Here is a 23,851-nt window from a genome sequence, read left to right as displayed (position 1 = left end):
GCACCAAATTCGTGTGGCACGCCATTGCAGTGCATTGCTGGCTCATGATTGGCCAAGCATACACTGTGACCCCGCATGCTTGGCCAATCACAGCGCTGGCAGCGAGGAGAGCCTGTGGCCAATTATAGCTCAGGGGGTTTAGTACACGCCCCACACAAAATAAGGCCGCCAGCACGGCGGCCTTGTGTAGTGTGTTCCCGCGTGCAGGGAAAGAGATAGATAAGCAGGGACAGTGTGTTCTTTTCTCAGGCATCTGCAGGAGTTAAAGTGGGTGTTGTGTGCCTCCAGCACAGTATACACCTGTATCTACCCTTTTATGCTGGTGTTCTCTAATACAGTCATCTGCAGGAGTTAGTGGGTGTTGTGTGCCTCCAGCACAGCACAGTATGCACCTGTATCTACCCTTTATTGCTGGTGTTCTCTAATACAGGCATCTGCAGGAGTTAAAGTGGGTATTGTGTGCCTCCAGCACAGTATACAAGTGAAGATACCCCTTATTGCTGGTGTTGTCTGTTGCATATCAGCCTTTAAAATTAGCACTTTTGATTTCGAATGTTCGAGTCCCATAGACTTTAATAGTGTTCTAAAGTTCGTACAAATTTTTGGTCCGTTCGAAGGTTCTGGTGCGAACTGAACTGGGGGGTGTTCGGGTCATCCCTACTCCTGATATTTGACCAAACCTGTATTACAGTTATATCCAGTGTCACTTTTCACATGAGCTCAGTCTTCCCTTTGATGTAAAGATATTTTGGGCCAAAGCGTCATTCGTGACAAGCATGAGACAATGGTGAAAAAAAATTTGAGACCTGCTGCCGCAGACACCACTTCACTCCATTCTTTACTTTCTCCTTGTGTACATATGTATGTAGATGACGAAGTGTGTACACGTCTATTTGCACAGGGGAGTGGTGGGTGGATGTTCTCAATAAGCTCTCCTCCCAATTAAAAATATCGAAAACATCAGCGGTGTGTGCCAAACTAGCCAAAGTTCTCAGGCTAGTACAAATGGTTAAAGAAATCTAAAATGTAACCAACATTCGAATGTCAATTAATATTAATTGGATTAAGCTGTATGTTGCAGAAACTGGGTCAATGTTGAATTAATTTCATTAAATAAACCAAAATGGAGCCTAAAAAAGATGGAGGAATCAGAGAAAACAAGTGTAGCGGCACAGTGCTTTCCGATTGTTCTACATAATGAATGAGGGGACCGAGCTTTATTAGCTATATTGTTTCCTAAACATAACTAAATTTCTGTAAAGCAGAACTCAAGGCATTTTTATTTTTTTATTTTTTCAGATGTATATACAAAATTTACCATCCCTGAAATATATTCTATTGCCGGATCGCTACTGTGTCCTTTAAAATAACTACCTTTGTTGATACCAGGTACTTCACTTCTCGCTGTACCTTCGGCCCGCCACCTCTATGAAAGCTGCTGCTCACAGAAGTGCCATTTATCCACCCCTTGTTTTCCCCTTTGGCCATTCCCAGAATACCTGTATTCCCAGTATTCTGTGAGCAATTTACAAACTACAGAGTCTTTGTCATTGAGAGACAGTCTGAAAGCAAAAGGCTCCTGCTCCACTACCTTTAGATATTCCAATGTTCTGCTTTGACATGGGTGCTCATTGTTATACAAATCTGTTACTATCTCCCTGTTAAACAGTCAAGCATTTCTAAATCATAATAAAATAAAAGTATCTCAAAACCATTATTATCTTCTTTAAATGGGTACTTGTTGCCATCATGCCATGTGCAAATTGCAGAACACTGAAACACTATCAATGCAAATGATGATATGTTGTCAAGTAAAAACTTAAAACTGTACACAGTTGAAGATAGATACTCCTGGGAACAAGGTAACATTGTTTTTTTGTACTGGGCACCATGAAAACATCTAAAGTCAGTACAGACAGAAAATAAATAATGAATACAATTTATACATAAAGAGGCATTAAATGTAGAATGGAAGATTTGAATTTCTAATTCTGATCGTGGCTTGCATTTGGGAAAAATTTTACTTTGTATAGTAGTTGCAGTTTTACATAATGGCATTAAACCTGTTTATTATGCTTTGAATTTTATTTAGGCTGGGTTCACACCTATGCAAATTGGATGTGGGTTTCCCCGCATCCAATTCACATGACAGGAGATTGTGACCGGCTCTCTATGGAGCCGGTTCACATATCTCTGTTGTGGCTGCGAAGCGGTTTTGGCTCAGTTTCAGGGCTGAATTCAGGCAAAAATTTGGCCCTGATCTGTCCCTGAAATGGAGAACAGGGACACACCGGACCCCTGCTGCAAGCTGCATTCGTCGGAGGTGTGAACCCAGCCACAAGTAGTAGCTCTGGATGCATATTTAAGGGTCTTCAAATGAAATTAGTTGAGTCAACGATGGCAATAAATAATGTTCTGCCAAAACTTTTTTTCGAATGAAAAATGTAACCATGCATGGCAAGCCTTAGTGCTGCCCTATGTCCACACAGTTCAACATTGATGTGAAGGGCAGAGGGATCCCATGATGTTCCTGGTGAAGTTATATTAGTGAAGAGGGCTGATACGTCAATAGTTCTTTTGCCTTACAATATCAAAATTAAAGTTACATTGTAGCATCTTTTGTAAAGCTTAGACACCTTTTCAAGCTTCAAGCTTGTAATGGCCACCATAGAAAAGAATGGGATTCTTGATGTTGAAAGTTGTCGAGTTTAGGAAAGTGCATGAAAACACGAGACAGAAGGCTCAAGTGTGGACTCTTCTTTAAGACCCATGTCTAATCACTGTCCAAATCTTGCCACCTCAATCTCCAAAATACCCCCCTTGTTACCAATGACACAGCAAAGCCCTTAATTCACTCCCTGGTCATCTCTCGCCTTGACTACTGCAACTCCTTCCTCATTGGCTTACCTCTACATAGTCTATCTTCCATTCAGTCCATCCTGAATGCTGCTGCCAGACTCATCTACCTTACCAATCGCTCTGTGTCTGCTACTTCTCTCTGTCAATCCCCCCATTGGCTTCCACTCACCCAACAAATTAAATTAAAAATACTAATAATGACTTACAAAGCCATCCACAACTCTGCCCAGGACAGGTAGATGTGTCTAATCTCTGCTTCCTTTCACCACTCTGCATATCATAGATGAGAGGAGGGTACAGTGGTGGATCATACTTTCATAGTTAGTAAGGTTGAATAAAGACACCAGTCCATCCAGTTCAACCTGAGTGTCTACAATTGTCCCTATCCCTGTACTTTGTACATTGCACACTCACATTGGTCCCTAGCCTCAAGGAGACCACAATCCAAGGTCCCCATTCATATACTAGGGCCAATTTTGGACAGAAGCCAATTAACCTACTGGCATGTCTTTGGTGTGTGGGAGGAAACTGGAGTACCTGGAGGAAACCCACACAGGCACAGGGAGAACATGCAAACGCCAGACAGGTAGTGTTGTGGTTGGGATTTGAACCATCTATCCTTTTTCCTGCTAGGCAAGAGTGCTACCCACTACACCACTGTGCCACCCTCAGATGAGCAGGAGGGTACAGCGGTGGAGCAGATGAGCAGGAAGGGTTCAGAGGTGGAACAGAAGAGCAGGAGGGTACAGCAGTGGGGCAGATGTGCAGGGGGTTACAGTGATGGGCCAGGTGAGCGGGGGGGGGGGGGGTGGGTAGAGCAGTGGGGCAAATGTGAAAGGAGGTGTATTGGTGGTGCAGATGAACAGGGGGTTACAGCGGCGGGGTAGGAGAGCAGGGGGACAAGTGGTGGGGCAGGAGAGCAGGTGGTACAGAGGTGAGACAGCTGTGCAGGATGTACATTGGTGGGGCAGATGAGAAAGGGGGGTTACAGTGGTGGGGCAGATGAGCAGATGGGTTCAGTGTTAGGACAGATGAGAAATTGATTCAGTAGCGAGACAAAAAAGCATGGGGATATGGTGGTGGAGCAGATGTGCAGGGGGGTTACAGTGGTGCAGGAGGTATAGCGGTGGGAGGGATGAGAAGGGGGTTCAGCGGTGGGACAGAAAAGCAGGAAGGTACGGTGATGAATGGCAGATAAGAAGGGGGTTACAGTGGTGGGACAGGTGAGCAGGGGGGATTCAGTGTTGGGCCAGGTGAGAAGGATGTTACAGTGGTGGGAAAGATGAGCAGGGGGGGGGGGGGGTTCAGTATTGGGGCAAAGGATAAAGGAGGTTACAGTGGTGGGACAGATGAGCAGATAAGGTCAGTGTTAGGACAGGTGAGAAGATGGTTCAGTGGTGGAGCAGATGTGCATGGAGGTACAGTGGTGGGGCAGATGAAAAAGGGGGAACATTGGTGGGGCAGATGTACATGGGGTTACAGTGGTGGGACAGACGAGCAGGGAGTTACAGTGGTGGGTCAGATGGGCAGAGTAGTATAGTGGTAGGGCAGATGTACAGTGGTGGGGCAGATGTGCGGGGTAGTATAGTGGTAGGGCAGATGTACAGTGGTGGGGCAGATGTGCAGGGGGGACAGTGATTTGAGGTGTGGAGTTGCAGGAATTGGGGCTGATCTGAGGCGTGAGAGTACTGGATGTTAATTTCTTACTACTAAAGTAGTTTACTGCATTTACTGTATGAAAAATTTTTTTCGTGATTGAGAGTGTGAAGTTGACTTTTTTTATTATAAAATCGGCGCGCTCAATTTCTTTGAAAACATTTTTCGCCACACTGTGCTCAAAAGGTTGCCTACCCGTGGCTTAGCAGATAAAATGGAAATCCTGCCCTACTAAGCCCAAAACAGGCAAGAAAAGAGAATTAAACATGAAATAGGCACTTGTAGTCAGTCAGGCTTGTGCTTCCATATTCATAAACTGCGTATTAATGTATAACCCAATGTAAGGTAACATGGAAAAGTATTAATTATGATACAGATGAATGGAGCGGTGTGATACCTTTGGGATCTCCTCACTTAATTTCCCTATTGAAACCGGAACGATTAATTGTGCATGTATGGGAGCATATACCTCTTCTGCTTGACTAACACAGGAATAAAAGAGGTCTTCTCCCAGGGGAGGAGAGTTATAATACAGGAGCATGTACACAGAGAAATGGCATTGCTGCCTCGATACAAGACTTTATCAAGTAAATTGTTACTTCATTATTCTACTATCATTAGAATATTAGAATGGACCCATTGTAGAGAAAGACAACGGTGACCCCGGTCCTGTGATTATAAATGGGCCCCTTTTATCACAATATAGTTAGTAAAGGGACACAAGAAGTGGTCCATAGCCATAGGTTCACCCCCTGGCATTGAAGGAATTGAACGTGGAAATGCTTTCTGTCTGTAACTAATATCCGATTGGTTGCTATGTTACATATAGTTCTTAAAGTAAAAGTAAAGTAAAATCTGTCTGTATATGCAGAATAGCATGCTTGTTATACTCACTATGGAACTTAAGGGGTTAATCCTCTGCATTGTATAGAAAAGACTCTTTTATCCTGTATGGACAGATCCTTCTTCTCCTGTAGGGTCTCTCTTGGCAAGGCCAGAAAAGACACAGTGAGGGTAGTAAAGCTGCACATGCTCAGTTTGGTCTCTATTGCTGGAGAGAATATTTCCTTGTTGAGCTGAGCTTTTCAGGTCACATGATATTGACATCACACATGTGGGCGTGTATACAGATCCTAAATGACAGCCTAGTCCCTCCTTCTCTCCTTCTCCATGCCCAGTAACTAAAAAAGAACACCGTGGGTGGGATGTCACATCTTGATTCATGGATGATCCACCTCCCATAACAGCATGAGCACACAGGCTACAGTGGAAATCTCCTCCTACCTGAACATTCAGGACTCGGGCTGACCCTGCAGTTTATAACATCACCATGGTATACAGATCAGCCAAAAATATATATAGTGGCAGTATTTTAATGTAAAAAGAAGATTTGTAAGCTGTGGGCACTGTGGGGGGGTTAGATTAACTATTTTTATTTTCATATTACTGGGTTTAGTAACACTTTAATCTTGAATAAAGTCATCGCAAATGTGCTTCTGGAAGAATGGTCAAACATTCCCATAGACACTCCTAAACCTTGGACAGCCTTCCTAGAAGAATTGAAGATGTTAAAGCTGCAAAGGGTGGACCAACTCAATATTGAACCCTACGGACTAAGACTTGGATGCCATTAACATTCATGTGCGTGTAAAGGCAGGTGTCCTAATATTTTTGACAATATAGTGTATATTTACACTGGAAGAATGCCAGTTGCCTTCAGGGCCCATGGAAAACAATTGATTTCTATGTGCCCTATTCACACTGCAATGCAGCTGTGGTTTAATAACATGCTGAATTTCATCACGGTGCACAGGAAGGCACCACATGCCATTGTACAGCAGCACAACACACCGTACTGTTGTACAGTTACATGAAATTAGATGTCACTTTTGTGCACTTCAAATAAAGTTCAGATAAATAAAAAAAGGGAGCTGTGTGATGCAATAATATGCGCAACACACTGCCCCCTACTGCCGGCTCACTGCAACAGAACAGAGCTCTATCTGAACACTAAACTGCTGCGGTTTTGTGCATAGATGGTATGAAATTGGCCTAAAGTAGAATGTACAAAGATAGTTCAATCAGATTGTATAGTGGATGGCTATTTTTAGATACTATTTCAACAAACACAACAGAAGCCTCATTCACACACTGATTACCTCTAGACAACTTTGTTTTGTTTCTCCCCCCTACTGATACAGTCTCACCATTACCTGAATGATAACCGATATATGTAACATTCACTGACTGTGACCTTTACATAACACGTTCTATTGAAATATTCGGTTTCACAAGCGTAGGTAAAAGGAAAAATGTATATATCCAGTTTCATGGCTGATCTCTCCTATTTCATTAGAACTGGCTTATATTTTATTATTATTTAAGGTACTTATATAGTGCTTTTAATTTATGCAGCACTTTACATATACATTGTACATTGTACATTCACATCGGTCCCTACCCTCAAGGAGCTTACAATCTAAGGTCCCCAACTCACATTCATATACTGGGGCCAATTTAGATAGAAGCCAATTAGCCTACCAGCATGTCTTTGGAGTGTGGGAGGAAACTGGAGTACCCGGAGGAAACCCACACAAGCACAGGGAGAGCATGCAAACTCCAGGCAGGTAGTGTCCTGGTTGGGATTTGAACCAGCGACCCCTTTTAACTGCTAGGTGAGAGTGCTACCCACTACACCACTGTGCCGCCCCATTTCTATTACATTTTAGGAACCACAGCGATTCCTGTGCGGGCTCCCGCATCGCACTGCTCTCTGTGAACCGATGTGGGTGTCAATATTAAGTTAATGACACCCCCAAATTGGTTTGGAGAACGCAGTGCAAACTGTAGAATCGGTCTAAACGCCCATGCAATCCGATTCCAGTGCAGACAAAAAAGGATCCTGCACCATTTTGATGCAATGCGATTTCAGCCAAACAAACTGTATGTCTGAATTTGCATCACACAGACATTGCATGTGATGTGCACAGGAACGCCACCTCTGCAAGCGCATAAATGTGAACTCAGCCTTAAAGCTGAATTCTGGGAAAAATAAAAGTCCTCCCTTGCAGTGCACTGCAAGGGTTAAATATTTGTTTAGATCCAAGGGACAGGAAAAGCAGTCCTACCTCCCTGATCCTCCGCGCTGCAAGATGGGTCCCAGCGGCCCCGTCGCCTCTGCACTCCGGCACTTTAAGGGTCCTTTCACACGGGGCGGATCAGTTCTGATCCGCCCCGTGGATGTCCGTTTGCTCAGCGGGGATCACTCCGCCGATCCCCGCTGAGCAGGGAGATGACAGGTCTGTCTCCGCACACTGTGCAGGGACGGACCTGTCACAGCGCCGTTCTCCCCTATGGGAGATCGGATGACGACGGACCGCAGTGCCCGTCGTCATCCGATCCGATCCGCAGACGGATGGAAAAATAGCTTTTTCCTCCGTCACACTTTTTCGGATCGGAGCGGGTCGGATGTCAGCGGACATGTCACCGCTGACATCCGACGCTCCATAGAGCTCTATGGAGCACCCGTTCAGGTCCGCCTGAAAAACTGACAGGCGGGCCTGAACGGGACGTTAGTGTGAAAGGGGCCTAACAGCTTAGAAACACCAGCTGTGTGTTTACATGATTTTGGTGCAATACAAAGTAAAAGTTTTCGCATAAGTCCCAACTTTCTGAGATGGGAATGAGGGACACCTATCAGCAAAAGCATGCAGGCAATGGATACACCCCTTGCCACACCCACTTAAAGGAGACTTGTACAAAAAAAACAAGATTTGTTAAACCCACAAGTGCTTTTTTAACAACTACTTTTCCTTTATATTGGCTTTTGGAATTTACAAATGCAGCAATTTGGAAATCAGATGAAAGGTTTAGCGCTAGAAAACACATTTGATAGATAAAAAGTGCATTTTATATACATCTATATAGATCAGATCAAAATGAGGGACAAATGAGGAGGAATGAGGGACAGAGGGACATTGCTCCAAATCAGGGACAGTCCTTCCAAATCAGGGACAGTTGGGAGCTATGGTTTTAGTACCTGCGTTGTAGAGTCATTTCTCTACAATGCCTATAGCTACAGAGGTGAATAGGGGCTTGTTTTAAAGTGCTTGTTCTGAATATGTGAATAACTAAGGTCTCCTTTCCACCTGTGGTTGGGCAGCAGTAAAAACAGATGGTTAAGTTGTGTTTTTACTGCATCCACAAGCTGCAAAAACAGCCAGATAGGGGTGGACATATGCCATGGCCAAGGCAAAAATTGTACTCCCTGTTGTGTTCATCGGGCAGTATGGCCACTGAATATGACCCATTCACGTGAATGGGATGGCACTGCAACTGCTATACAACCACGTGTAAGGAATGCAGCCGTGGTGTAGTGGTACCTTGGTGGTGTAGGGTAAATACAGCAAGGAGATGACATATTGGGGTTGATATACTAAAGGTATACAGTGGAACCTTGGATTACGAGCGTAATCGTTCCAGGAGAAAGCTTGTAATCCAAAGCACTTGCATATCAAAGCGAATTCCCCCATAGAAGTCAATGGAAACAAAGATAATTCATTCTGCACCGACTTCTATTACATGCAGTAATACCGCATGTGGCCAGATGTGTGTGGGGGGGGGGGGGTGCCGGAGAGCCTTGGAAACACTCGGAGGCAGCTCGGCTGAACTCGGAAAGGCTCGGAAACACTCGGGAATGGAATATTTCAGAGTGTTTCCGAGTATTTCTGAGTTATTCTAAGTATTTTCGAGTGGCTCCAAACCATTCTGAGTGTCCCCGGCGCCCCCACACCTCTGGACAAATGCGGTACTGCTCACCCCACTAGCTAGAATTCAGCTCGTTTTGCGAGACAACACTCGCAACCCGAGTCAGAATTTAAAAAAACAGTTCGTCTTTTAAAACGCTTGTGACCGTGTTACTCATAAGCCAAGGTTCCACTATATAGACTGTACAAGTGTACGCTGCAAGTGCAATTGCTCCAGAGCTTAGTAAATAAGGTAAAGTTTCACTTTATAAAGACTATCCAATCACATGCAAGGAAAAAAAAAAACATAATTTTTGCCTGCATATGATTGGATGATGGAAGTCAGCAGAACTTCTGTTCATTTACTAAGCTCTGGAGCAACTGTTCTTACAGAGTGCAACTGCACTTTGCAAAGTGCACAGTCTATTTGTCTTTAGTAAATCAACCCCATTGCCTCCTCACTGCAAGTCAAAAACCTCTGAAAAGTGATCCACTGCATATTGCTTTTCAGAGGTGCGGCAATGTAAGATGAATGTCTAAATGTAGCCCAAGTGAGCATTTTTTGGGCACAGGTTCAGTTTCAGGCATAACTGCCACAACAGGCGAGAGCAGGTAATAAGCTGCGTGTCTATGGTCTACTACAGATGTTTTCAGGCTTTCTGGTGCTCTCTACTCCAGAGGGTAAAGTCTATTACCTGAGCTGATAATCTATTGCTCAACCCAGCCCAGAGATGGATATTGACGTGTGCTTTACTTACACAATGAAAAGGGACGTGCCACACAGGATAGGAAGAGATCGCAGGCTGGTAGATTTTGGCTCGTTCTCTACATTTTTTGGCAGTTTTTTGTGAAATACAATAAATACAATACATACAATACATACAATGCCCTTTAGGGTTTAATCACACAGGCACATGCATATTTCCTGCATGAAGGCAGGTTCTTGCTGGCAGAGCTGGCAGAAGATCCTGTGTAAAATATGCACCTACAGTACCAGCGCTTAATTGGTACAGCATTTGGACATGTACAATTCTTCTTTCATTAAAACGAATGGCCGCACATGTATGCGCATTCGCATTTAGACACGTTTATGTGGAAACGTGTAAAATCCGTAGGTTTGTGCAGCTCTCCATGCAGAGGTGTCTTACCTTTTCTGCGCAGCTAAATGCAGCACACATTTTCATATGTGCACACAACTGTGCATATGGATGGGCTCATTCATTACTATAGTGCTGTGTGTAGATGCACCTAAAACTACGCACAGTGTGCACCTAAAAGCACCATTTTTTCTGTCCATATTAATGACTCTTAAATTGTACTTTATGGGTGAATATGAGATCTTATGAAGGTTTGACCCTTTCAGTAAAATGATCAGAACACCGGACAGGTCTTGTGGCTCCGAAGTGATACATTCGCCACTTATCTTTTATTATTATTATTATTATGATTATTATTATACCCCTCTGATTCCTCCTGTATTGAATTGCATTGTAACTGTACTGTCTGCCCTCATGTTGTAAAGCGCTGCGCAAACTGCTGGCGCTATAAAAATCCTTATAAAAAGTATAAATACTTGATGTGATTGTAGCCGTATACCCCGAAAGCTTGTCCTGAAAAATTGTATGTTAGTGCAAATAAAAAAAGTACTCAAAAAGTATAAAGAAACTGGGCTATAAATCATCTATTCCAAAAAATAAAAAATAAACAAATAAATAAATGAACAGTGAGCAGCAATTCTTTTGTGTAACGCAATCACAAACGGTAAATAAATAAAAAATAAGAATCGCGCTAAATAATAAATGTAAAGTCCATAAATGGATCCATATGGATTATATTCCTCTGTGTGAAGTTATTCACAAGCAATGTGATAATGAATCAATCTCTAGAATAGCAGTGCCCATCATAAATATGCTCCTAAACCAAAGCTGGCTCTTGTTTATCCCCCATGGGCAATGGACAGAGACATCCCCCACCCCTGTTTGACAAAAGCAGTTCACAGACTTTTACGCTGCTGGGTATTAGAAGCAGACCTGACCCCACCCTTTGACATCAAAGAACTGAACTGTAAAACAGGTTAACAACAAGCATGGGCAGAGACTCTCCTCCATAGACACGTGGGCTTTCATGTACAGAAGAGTTAAAGAAGAAAGCGTTCTGCAAACAGGACCTGCAAATGAGAAGTAGTTACATATGGTTGCTGTGTCTGGACAAAATAAACACGCACACCACATTAACATGCCTAGCAGTGGCGGCTGGTGCGTGCAAACAAACTGAAAAATTCTGAAAAAAGCCCCATCAATTGCAGCCTCACTGTGCCCATCAATTGCTGCCACTGTGCCCATCAAATGCAGCCACTATGCCTATCAAATGCTGCCACTGTGCCCAAATGCAGCCACAGTGCCCATCAAATGCTGCCACTGTGCCCAAACGCAGCCACAGTGCCCATCAAAAGCTGCCACTGTGCTTTCAATTGCTGCCACTGTGCTATCAAATGCTTCCAAAGTGCCCATCGAATGCAGCCACTTTTGCAAGAGCAACTAACGCTGCATACAGAAGGTTTATTACCGTCATGCATAGAATGCATGAAGGTAAAAAACCTTCAGCCTTTAGAGCCACTAAGCTAAAAACGACTTACTAAATAGTGAAAGAAGGCCGAGGAGGTTACACCTTGATATACAAGCTGGCAACAGTGGCTTGCTTGTATAATTCCTTAGAGATTCCCATAATTGATTGATTTGGAACAAGCATACAGCCAGTGAAGTGACATTCTTATTTTGGGTCAATGCCTTGCTAAGTAGTAGAAGAAGGCTCAGGAACTTGTACCTTAAAAAAAAAAAAATAGTTTGCAATGGAAGCTTTTATAAACCCCTTCTTACAGATTCCCTTTACAGTGAAAGTTAACTTCCATGCATGCGTTTAACCTATAGGTAAACCTAAAATAAGGCTTACTCATAGGTTGTGTAAATATCTCCTAAACTGTAGGAGATATTTACTGTACATGCATCCAGTGACGTCACTGGCACATGCGCTCTGAAGGAATGGCCACCTGTGCCGCTTCTTCAGAGCCCTGTGCCGCGAGCGCTGGCACCCGCACGCATACACGAAAGTGATGTCAATGTGGCTCCGGCCAGTCACAGAGCCAGAGTCCGCGAACCCAGGAAGCAAGACGGGTGAAGATGGAAGCTGCCTCCAGATCTGACATCTCGGTGCGGGAGGACTTTGTTTTAAGGTAAGTTTAACGTAATATGCTAGTATGCAATCCATACTAGCACATTAAGCCTTTACCTTGCAGGGCAAAAAAAAAAAGAATATCCCTCTCTGCAGCGTTCCTTATTAGAAACCACGAATAAAGGGAGCAGCAAGTAGACTGGGACTACCACTTTATGGTTCAAAATAGCTTATGTGCAATGTTTGCAATTTTTATTCATTTAATGTGCAATGCTGACAATTTTTTAATTATGTGTTGTATCATCAATATGAGATCTTTTTAATATATTTTTCTAGAATAAATTACAATCTTTTATACACATACATTTCTTATGTATATTTTTATTGCCCTTAAAATCCCACCTTTTGAGGGTATTCATATATTATCAAGGGATGGTGGCAATCTACATGTGTGGCCCTACGAATCATAAAAAATTGGCACATTATGCCTTTACCTTGCAGGGTAAAAAAAAATAAAAAATCATCCAGCGCTTTACAACCGCTTTATTTGAAGGCCCATACACACGATCAGAAGATTGTACAAAAAAAAAAGGTAAAATTAGGTAAAATTAATAACATTTATAATTTGGAGCTCCTGAAGTTTAGCGGTGAAACAGGAAAAGTAGGGTTTGAAAAGAGATGGAAAGATTGGGTAAAGTATAAGCCCTTGTACACACGGTCGGAGATTTCGACAACCAAATCCGTTGGATTTTGTCCGTCGGATCTTGTCCGAAACTGTTGCATACACACGGTCGGACTAAGTTGTCGAAAAATCCGATCATTCAGAACGTGATAACGTAATTTCGTTACGACGGGACTACGTTCAGGCTAGTAACCAATAGCTTTGATGTAGGAATTTGATCTGAGCATGCGTGGCACTTGGTCCGATCAAAATTCTCTACACATGATCGGAGTATGTCCGATCGAACCAGTTGGTCGGAAAATATTTCCAACAAGTTGGAAAATTGGGTCCGACGGATATTCAGACGGAATCAGTCCGATGCATACCACACACAGTCGGATTATCCGACAAACCGGTCCGATAGGACACATTCCGACGGATTCTCCGACCGTGTGTACAAGGGCTAAGAAATCGCCGAAGCAAACTGAAAGGATGGTAGAATGAAAGTAGCATCAGTGAAGGTTGAGGGGGCAGGACTATAGATGGATATATGGAGAGATTCGAGGGTGGGTAGAGGGAGTGGGATTATGGGGACATGGGGGGTAGTATTTTGAGGCCATTTGTATAATGTGAACTTGTTTTATAGAACGTCTAATGTTTAAAAAAAGAAATGAAAAAAATACCACTTTAAAAGAGATCGTATGATAATCTTATCATTAGTATGCAGGTTTTGTCTGAAATTATCCAAAGGGACAAACACAAACTTTTTTTCATACAATACGAGATTGTACGAGATTGTACATTTAATCAGCTGAAAATACAATACAAATACAACATATTACATTAATTACGAATTTTAATTCTGTAGTATTTTCAAACTTTAGCGAGATGGAGCCTTGCATGCAAAATACACCCCCCCCCCCCAAAAAAAAAATGAGCGATCATTCCGATAATATTGTGGGTCTATATTTCTTTTTTTTTTTTGTTTTTTTTAATGTTATTTTCCAGAAGCAAACAACCCCAGTCTACACTCACTTGTAAAAGAAAACCAGGAGCCATGGGGAGGAGATGAAGGCTGCTGAGCACAGAAGACAGCTGGGGACCCCACTTCACCAAAATAGACAAGTTATTCCTAATATTTATGACCTGAGCCTATTATATACCTCCCGTTTAACTATATACTGCGTCTCCTTATGGCACAATGACCAGTGCTGTATACTTCTTGAGATGGGAGAAAAATAGAAATAAAAACGCTATTCCTATTTTGTCGCCTTTGGTAAACAATATGAGATATACGATACATGTACAGTCATCCAGAGAGGAGCAAGGGTGACATGTGACAGATGTGACAGCGCTCATTAATATTTATATACATCTCTCCTATACTGTTCATGTTTCAGTGCCAGCTATGTGATTCGTTATTCTGCTTCCTTCTACTCCAAATAAAAATCTAACAAGAGAGTAGACCAGGGAATCAATGGACACATCCAAGATCGTTATTACTACAACTATTTATATAACGCCAACAGTGTGCGCAGCGCTTTACAAAGTAAAGGCAGAAAGTACAATATAATTCAAGACAAGAGAGCTAAGAGGGGATACAAGCACCCTGCATGGGGGAAATATGGGATCAATCATTTATTCTTTAAATTAATTAAATTAATTTAAATGCTTTTGTAATACAACAATATTTTGTGCGGCTTTAGTTGTTTATTTGCTGCGAGTTTCCTGCGAGTTTGCTGGAGAGGACACCAAGGTGTTCAGGAATGAAGGAGTTAATGTGCTGAAGGTACCAGGAGGAGGGGGGGGATGAAAGAGATCCACAATTTACTTATCAATGCAGCCTGCAGTATAGTCACAGGTCACCCTACCAGAGGCAATCTGAGCCCATTAGAATAATAATAAGGGATCTAAAGGCCAGGGTGTGCCCAGAGACAACTACACAACATGTAATGAGAAGCAAATTTCTGACTTGTTCTATCACCAACAAACAAGGTTGTTGCAAAACTTTTTTCACAAGTTATTTGCATCAATATTTGTATAAATGTAACAAGGTATAATAAATAGTATAAATGTAACAAGGTATAATAAATAGTATAAATGTAACAAGGTATAATAAATAGTATATAAATATAACAAGGTATAATAGTATATAAACGTAACAAGGTATAATAAATAGTATAAATGTAAAAAGGTATAATAAATAGTATATAAATGGAACAAGGTACAATAAATAGTATTTAAATATAACAAGTTACAGGTTTAGAAAAATATTTGTAAATATGTAATAAGTTCTATCTTGCTATAAATACTTGTAAACATACTGTAAGGGCCTTTTCATTGCTTTAATCCAGGGGTGCCCAACCTGTGGCCCTCAAAGTCCTCTGATGTGGCCCTCGACCTCAAACCAGGGAGACGCACTTCTGTTAAATCTTGAGGGTTTGGGGTACTTTATCAAAGCACACCAATACTCCTGTATGCAGAGGTTTTGGTCCGACTTCAGAAAGTAGCCCAGCACCAGCAAACAGGCGCGCCACCCCCCTATTCCATGCGCCATTACAATTTTAAAATAAATTTTGACTTGATATACAAGCAATGTCTTGATATACAAGTAGCGTCATGTCACAACTGGGTATAAAAAAGAAGAGAGGCACCTCTAAGTGTAGCAATATGGCTACATTTAATGAAGGTACAACATTTAGCAACATATTGCTACACTTAGAGGCGCCTCTCTTCTCTTTTATACTCTGGAGCTCCTGCTGGATTTTGCCTCTAATCCCCTTGTGGAGGCTTCCATTTGTGGATGGACATTTTATGGTTACACAACCTGGTCACATTGCTATAATGTTTTTATATGGACTATAGACTGAAGGACTAATGAATAAATGCTACGTAAACTGTTGGCACTATAATCCTGTATAATAATAATAATAATAATAATAATAATAATAATAAAGTATTAATAAATGAGTTTCCATTATTTCCTATGGGGAAATTCGCTTTGATATACAAGTGCTTTGGATTACAAGCATGTTTCCGGAACGAATTATGCTCGCAATCCAAGGTTTTACTGTATAGTTATACTGCCCTGTTGGGCGCCAATCCCTTTATAGACCCACATGGTTTTCACACACTGCACTGATGATAGCCAAATAGCCTGAAACAGCTGTATGGAGTCTGAAATCCATGTCTCTATAATATTAGGCTGTATTTACACTACACGCCAACGGTTCTGAACGTGTGTCTATAGTCAGAGGGGTAAAAAGTTATGTTTTACATGGGTCAGCCCACTCTCCTGAAATGAGGAATAATCCTCTAATAATTTTGTGATATGTGATGGAATGGAATATGAGAATACCGAAGGATGTAGGCCACATGCATGCTGAGCGTTACGCCTGTTTGCGTCCAATACTGGTGTTTCCGTGCGCCCAGGGAGTGCAGTGCAGTGTCCAGCACCGCTGTCTGCAGCCTATCAAGATCTATGAAGAGCTGAAATACGCTGCAGCTGGATACTGTACTGAGTAATACTTGTCTTTAAGGCCCTATACCAAGTATATGCAATTAGCGGACCTCCAGCTGTTGCAGAACTACAAATCCCATGAGGCATAGCAAGACTCTGACAGCCACCAGCATGACACCCAGAGGCAGAGGCATGATGGGGCTTGTAGTTTTGCAACACCTGGAGGACCGCTAATTGCATATCCCTGCCCTATAGGTTCAGAGACGCATGCCTGGAATACTGAACACCTGGTGTAAACGCACACAGCTCAGAGTCACACTCAGTCCAGAGCAGCTTATTTCAGTGTGCATGTGGCCCTACTGTGCTATAAATGTAACACATTATATCTTTGTATTATGCTTCATTTAGACTTGTGGTTGAGGTGCAGCAAAAATGCGCTGTTGAGCTGCATTTTTTGCAGCCTGCCAACCACTTCCCATTAAGCTGCAATAGGCAGCAGACAGCAGTGGTTACATGCCGCGGGCGCAATGCTTTGTGACAGTGGTAAGGCTCACCTGACATGTAGCAACTGGCAGACGGCAAGCTTGCCCAGCGCTGCCCATTCAGGTTAGGCTCACACTGCTACACTGTCAGACATCGCATGTGATTCGCACCGCACTGCTGTGCAGATCACATGCGATGTCTGTGCAATGAAAATTCAGCCATAGAGATTGTATGGCTGAATTTGCATCGCATTCGGTCTAAAGTTGTGCAGGACCCTTTTTTTTTTTTGGCCCGCACCAGAATCGGATTGCTTGGGTGGGCTATGCAATCCCATTCCTCTCCGAATCGGAGATATTCGATATGCGATCCAATGGTGTCATTAACTTTGTACTGACAACCGCAGTGGTTCGCATAGCGTAGTGTGAACTGCCTGCGAGCTGTATGCGATGCGGGAACCTGTACTGCAAGGTCTCAAACGTTCGGCCCTCCAGCTGTTTTGCAAAAACTACAACTCCCATGACGCATTGCAAGGCTGGCAGTTACAAGCATGACTCCCTCAGGCAGAGGCATGATGGGACTTGTAGTTCCGCAACAGCTGGAGTGCCGCCAGTTTGAGACCTGGAATCGCACGGGTTCTCGCATCGCAGCAGTGTGAACTGAGCCTCAAGTAAATGGAGACGTGCCGCAAATGCCCTGCAGTCACCTGCGATGCACATGGTTGTGGTGAGTCTGCTGGCAAAGATGGGGTTAAAACAAGCAGTGAGGGGGTGTTGCACCCCTTCATCACCATCTGTCAGTAGCCCCTGAAGAATAATCGAATGTGGATCGGGCTTCAGAGGCAAGGGAGATTTAGATGCATGTCTAAACCTACCCAAAAGTAACCCGTTATATCTTGGTATAAATACTGTATACATGGATCCCAAATCCACACCGGAGCGTTTTTCAGCTCGTTTTCCTACGTCGGACCACACTCCACATGCAGGATCCCATTCTCTCGAATTGTCGCTGTTCACACTCCTACACTCAGCTGCCCTATCTTCAGAAAAGTCCTTGAGCTTCCTTTTACACGTTCAGCCATTTGTGGCCCCATGGACTTCCATCGTAGTGTCTCTGTGTAGTGTATTTATTTCTATTGGTTGAACTAAATGGACTTTAGTTCTTCTTCCACCTGAATACTGGTAGCCATACACACTTTGATAAATAACCGATTGTTCTATTCTGATAGGAATAATTCATCTATAGTCAACAGCCCAATCAACAAGTCACATGCATGGGGAAGTGGATTCTGATCTTTAACTTACAATCATAAACCATTGATTGCATCTCTTGTTCCACCATGTAAAATCCTAATCTGAATACGATCGTATTCATCAACAAATATATCCCAGTGTTGCTGATCGGTGGAAAACGATTGATAATTGGACACCCTAGCCATTCAACCCAGTGTAACCGAATCCCATCTAAGTCGAGTCTAGATCCATCAGAAGGGAAGTTATGCCCATTCGATTGTTTGCTGATTAGATTGTTTTGATCATTTCCACCATGGAATCTCATAATCTGAGTAATCAAAATATCATCATATTTACTAACAAAGCAACTCAGAGCAACTAATCAATGCAAAATTATCAATCATTTTCTGCCCTGGTCGATCCCCTCAGTGTGACTGAACCTGATCTAACCCGAGTCTAAGTTGATCGGAAAGGAAGTTATGGCCAATCGATTTGTTTCCGATCTGATTGTATCGCACATAATAAAATCGAAGCATGTATGGCCACCATGAGCGCCGCTGATCTACTCCAGACTCAGTTTGACCGAATCACAACTAGACTGAGTCCACATTGATCGGAAAGATGTACACCAACAATATTGCGCAAAAGGAAAATTATAAATTGAAATAGATAAATACAAAGAAATGTATATGATGAGCAGCCAACACGCTAAAACTAGGGATTTTTTTAGCTGGAAAATCGATAAAAAATGTAGTGCAAGCGCTCAGCCTATACACACTTCTTATAGTGCTACAAAGTAATATGTGCTCAAATATATGTATAGTATTACCCAAAGGAAAAAAATATAGATACACTGTAATAAAAATACAGAATATGAAATTGTATAAATATATACAGTGACCTATATATATACCAAGAGAAGAGGGTAATAGGATGTTGTATCTCTAAAAGAGAAAACAGTGACTATGAATATCTGTAAACAATAAACACAGTGATAAAATCCATAGATAACTGTGAAAACAGTGACTGTGAATGTCTATAAACAATAATCTCAATAATGAAGTCCATAAATGAATATATAGTCCAAAACAATCGTGCAGAGTGCCAGTAGTGACCAGGATCCTGTGATATTGTGACCGAAAAAAACAATGTTCCACCATGTGACAATCCCACCACCTTATAGGGTGTAGGCTTACCAGATCTATGTGACCCTAGTAGGCATACGCCTCAGGGGTCAATCAAAGCTTGCGATCCCAACCAAAGAATGGTCTCAAGGATTAGGTGTGTCAGTCATGGCATATACGATCCCAACAGATGGCTAGATATGGTCAATATTCCTCATGTGCATATATAGATCCAACAATGATTCAGGCATGAAAGATGAAAAGACAGAACCGACATGGCATAATAACGTCTTTAAAAAAACTTTAATAAAAAATATTTTGGTAAAACTCACATTTCCAAAAAGTACAATCAAGCGTGTCAGGATAAAAATGGCAGTAGCGGAGTCCTCCCGACGCGTTTCGACCCACAGGTCATCATCTGGGGTAGCCACCCCAGATGATGACCTGTGGGTCGAAACGCGTCGGGAGGACTCCGCTACTGCCATTTTTATCCTGACACGCTTGATTGTACTTTTTGGAAATGTGAGTTTTACCAAAATATTTTTTATTAAAGTTTTTTTAAAGACGTTATTATGCCATGTCGGTTCTGTCTTTTCATCTTTCATGCCTGAATCATTGTTGGATCTATATATGCACATGAGGAATATTGACCATATCTAGCCATCTGTTGGGATCGTATATGCCATGACTGACACACCTAATCCTTGAGACCATTCTTTGGTTGGGATCGCAAGCTTTGATTGACCCCTGAGGCGTATGCCTACTAGGGTCACATAGATCTGGTAAGCCTACACCCTATAAGGTGGTGGGATTGTCACATGGTGGAACATTGTTTTTTTCGGTCACAATATCACAGGATCCTGGTCACTACTGGCACTCTGCACGATTGTTTTGGACTATATATTCATTTATGGACTTCATTATTGAGATTATTGTTTATAGACATTCACAGTCACTGTTTTCACAGTTATCTATGGATTTTATCACTGTGTTTATTGTTTACAGATATTCATAGTCACTGTTTTCTCTTTTAGAGATACAACATCCTATTACCCTCTTCTCTTGGTATATATATAGGTCACTGTATATATTTATACAATTTCATATTCTGTATTTTTATTACAGTGTATCTATATTTTTTTCCTTTGGGTAATACTATACATATATTTGAGCACATATTACTTTGTAGCACTATAAGAAGTGTGTATAGGCTGAGCGCTTGCACTACATTTTTTATCCACATTGATCGGAAGACAAGTTATACCCGTTTGATGATTTGTGAATTTGATTGGGTAATGAAATCGAAGCATGAATGGCCGCAATAACAAGTATATAATAAGATATTGCTTGGTATAAATATAATAGAAATGTATCTTGGTATAAATACTGTATACAATGGAACAAGGTATAGCTGTATACATGTAACAAATTAAATCTTGTTATAAATATTGTACACAATGTAACAAGTTCAATCTTGGTATAAATATAGTAGAAATCGTATCTTGGTATAAGTACTGTAACAAGGTATAGCTGTATAAATGTAACAAATTATATCTTGTTATAAATATTGTATACAATGTATCTTGGTATAAATACTGTATACAATGTAACAAGGTATAGCTGTATAAATATAACAAGTTATAGCTTAGTATAGATATTGTATACAATGTAACATGTTCTATCTTGGTATAAATATAGTAGAAATCATATCTTGCTACAAGTACTGTATACAATGTAACAAGGCATAGCTATATAAATGTAACAAATGATATCTTGTTATAAATATTGTATATAAAGCAACAAGTTCTATCTTGGTATACATATTGTATACAATGTATCTTGGTATAAATACTGTATACAATGTAACAAGGTATAGCTGTATAAATATAACAAGTTATAGCTTGGTATAGATATTGTATACAATGTAACAAGTTCTATCTTGGTATAGATATTGTATACAATGTAACAAGTTTTATCTTGGCATAAATATAGTAGAAAATGTATCTTGGTATTAATACTGTATACAATGTAACACGTTCTATCTTGGTATAGATATTGTATACAATGTAACACGTTCTATCTTGGGATAAATATTGTATACAATGTAACAAGTTATATCTTAGTATAGATATTGTATACAATGTAACAAGTTTTATCTTGACATAAATATAGTAGAAATGTATCTTGGTATAGATACTGTATACAATGTAAAAAGTTCTATTTTGGTCTAGATATTGTATACAATATAAGAAGGTATAGCTGTATAAATATAACAAATGTTACCTTGTTATAAATATTGTATATAAAGCAACAAGTTCTATCTTAGTATAGATATTGTATACAATGTATCTTGGTATAAATACTGTATACAATGTAACAAGGTATAGCTGTATAAATATAACAATTTCTATCTTGATATAGATATTGTATACAATGTAACGAGTTGTATCGTGGTCTAGATATCGTATATGGAGTGTAGATGGGGCAGGAGAAGTTATAGAACACTCAGTAGTAGTGAGATGAAGTGTGATTGGACGCTATACACAGAACTGTCACCCCCCGGGGTAACTCCCCAGCCCAGCACCCAGCAGGGGCCCCTCCACCCCCCATTAACCCCTTCCTGCCATGGCAGCCTCCAGCACTTACCATACTGCAAGGTGAGTCTAGCAACGACCTCCTCTGTAGACTGAGCCAGCAGAAGGGTGCCCAGTGTGTGTCCCATGACAAAGATCCATGCCCAGCTCTCCATAGCCCAGCCTGGCAGGAGGTGAGGATTGCCCTTGGTTTGTATAATCCACAGATGGGTGAGGGTTGTGTGTATAATTCCAGGCAGAGGGGCGGCCGGGTCCGGAGTCGCTCGGAGATTTACACTCTGATGATGAAGAAGAAGACTGAAAGTTTGCTGAGTGCAGAGAAGAGCACCGCCCAGCTGGAGGACTGCACTCCTCCTCCTCTCCTCCTCCTCCTCCTCCTCCTCTCCTCTCCTCCTCCTCCTGGATGACCTGTCACAAATAAATGGAGCTTTAAAAAACAACTCAGCAAGGTTATTGGGTAACAAGAGGTGAGAGCCAGGTAATCCTCCCCCCCTGCATGTTTTTCATTATTTCTAAACAGAAAACTTCCAAACATATTTTTAAAATCCTTTGTATTGAAAAATGTAAAAAGTTTGGGCAATAGAGACAGGTTTTAAATTTTTTTTTTTAATATAGTTTAATGAATTAATAAACATGCAAAGCAGAATGGAAAGTCATTTTTTTATATATATATATTTTTTTAAAAAAGCTGAAATTTAGGCACAAAAATAATGATTTAAAGCCCCTTTCTGAGATTTGTTGTTTACAAGTTAAAAACATTTTTTTTTTGCTAGAAAATTACTTAGAACCCCCAAATATTATATATTTTTTTCTGACACCCTAGAGAATAAAATGGCGGTCGTTACAATACTTTCTGTCACACCGTATTTGTGCAGCGGTCTTACAAGCGCACTTTTTTTGGAAAAAATACACTTTTTTGAGTTAAAAAAATAAGACAACAGTAAAGTTAGCCCAATTATTTTTTTTATATTGTGAAATATAATGTTAGGCCGAGTAAATTGATACCCAACATGTCGCACTTCAAAATTGCGCCCGCTCGTGGAATGGCGACAAACTTTTACCCTTAAAAATCTCCATAGGCAACATTTAAAAAAATTCTACAGGTTGCATGTTTTACGTTACAGAGGGCTAGAATTATTGCTCTCGCTCTACCGATTGCGGCGATACCTCACATGTGTGGTTTGAACACCATTTTTATATGCTGGCAGTACTCAGGTATGCATTCGCTTCTGCACACAAGCTCATCAGGACGGGGAGCGTTTAAAAAAAAAAAATCTTATTTATTTTACCTTCTATTTTTTATTTTTTACACTGTTTAAAGAAAAAATAATTTGTGTCACTTGTATTCCTATTACAAGGAATGTATACATCCCTTAGAAAAAAAGCATGAGAGGACCTCTTAAATATGAGATCTGGGGTCAAAAAGACCTCAGATCTCATATTTACACTAAAATGCAATAAAAAGAAAAAAGAAAAATGTCCCTTTAAGAGCTATGGGTGAAAGTGACATTTTAACGTCATTTCCGCCCTGCAATTTGTGTACATATCGGAAACACGCATGCACAGAAATGCCATAGGGCACTACAGTACCCATCCATCAGCATTGGTGCACACACGTGGCAGTCCGACGCTCGTGCACAGATGCATCACTGGTCCCTGCCAGCTCCCAAATGCCTGGAAAAGACTGGTGGTGCACTATTAAAAATGGCGGAGCAGGACAGGGGTGGGGAGGTCATTTAGGAGCAGTTGAGTTCTGCGTTGAGGCCCCGTTCACATGCCACAATTTGGAACCATGGGGCAAAATCACTGCGACTCCTGTGATTGCAATTCAAACGGCAATCGCTGTAAAACACGCACTGCACATTTGGGTGG

General features: G+C 41.3%; 1 protein-coding gene across 1 annotated transcript in view; it reads right to left on the bottom strand.

The window, feature by feature from the left end:
- The window catches only part of SEMA4B (semaphorin 4B), a 100,669-nt gene extending 78,338 nt beyond the window's left edge, over window positions 1-22,331 (bottom strand). Inside the window, exon 1 of the mRNA XM_077469352.1 lies at window positions 22,032-22,331. Within this exon, the coding sequence (XP_077325478.1) occupies window positions 22,032-22,134 (103 nt within the window). The 5' untranslated portion in view covers window positions 22,135-22,331. The remainder of the gene's footprint in view (window positions 1-22,031) is intronic.
- Window positions 22,332-23,851: the final 1,520 nt, after the last annotated feature.

The sequence above is a fragment of the Lithobates pipiens genome, unplaced genomic scaffold (assembly GCF_037356315.1).
Source record: "Lithobates pipiens isolate NorthernLeopardFrog02 unplaced genomic scaffold, aLitPip1_a1.2 Scaffold_8, whole genome shotgun sequence".
Taxonomy (NCBI): domain Eukaryota; kingdom Metazoa; phylum Chordata; class Amphibia; order Anura; family Ranidae; genus Lithobates; species Lithobates pipiens.
The sequence above is the reverse complement of the archived record's forward strand: the minus strand, read 5'-3'. Positions and strand labels throughout refer to the sequence as shown.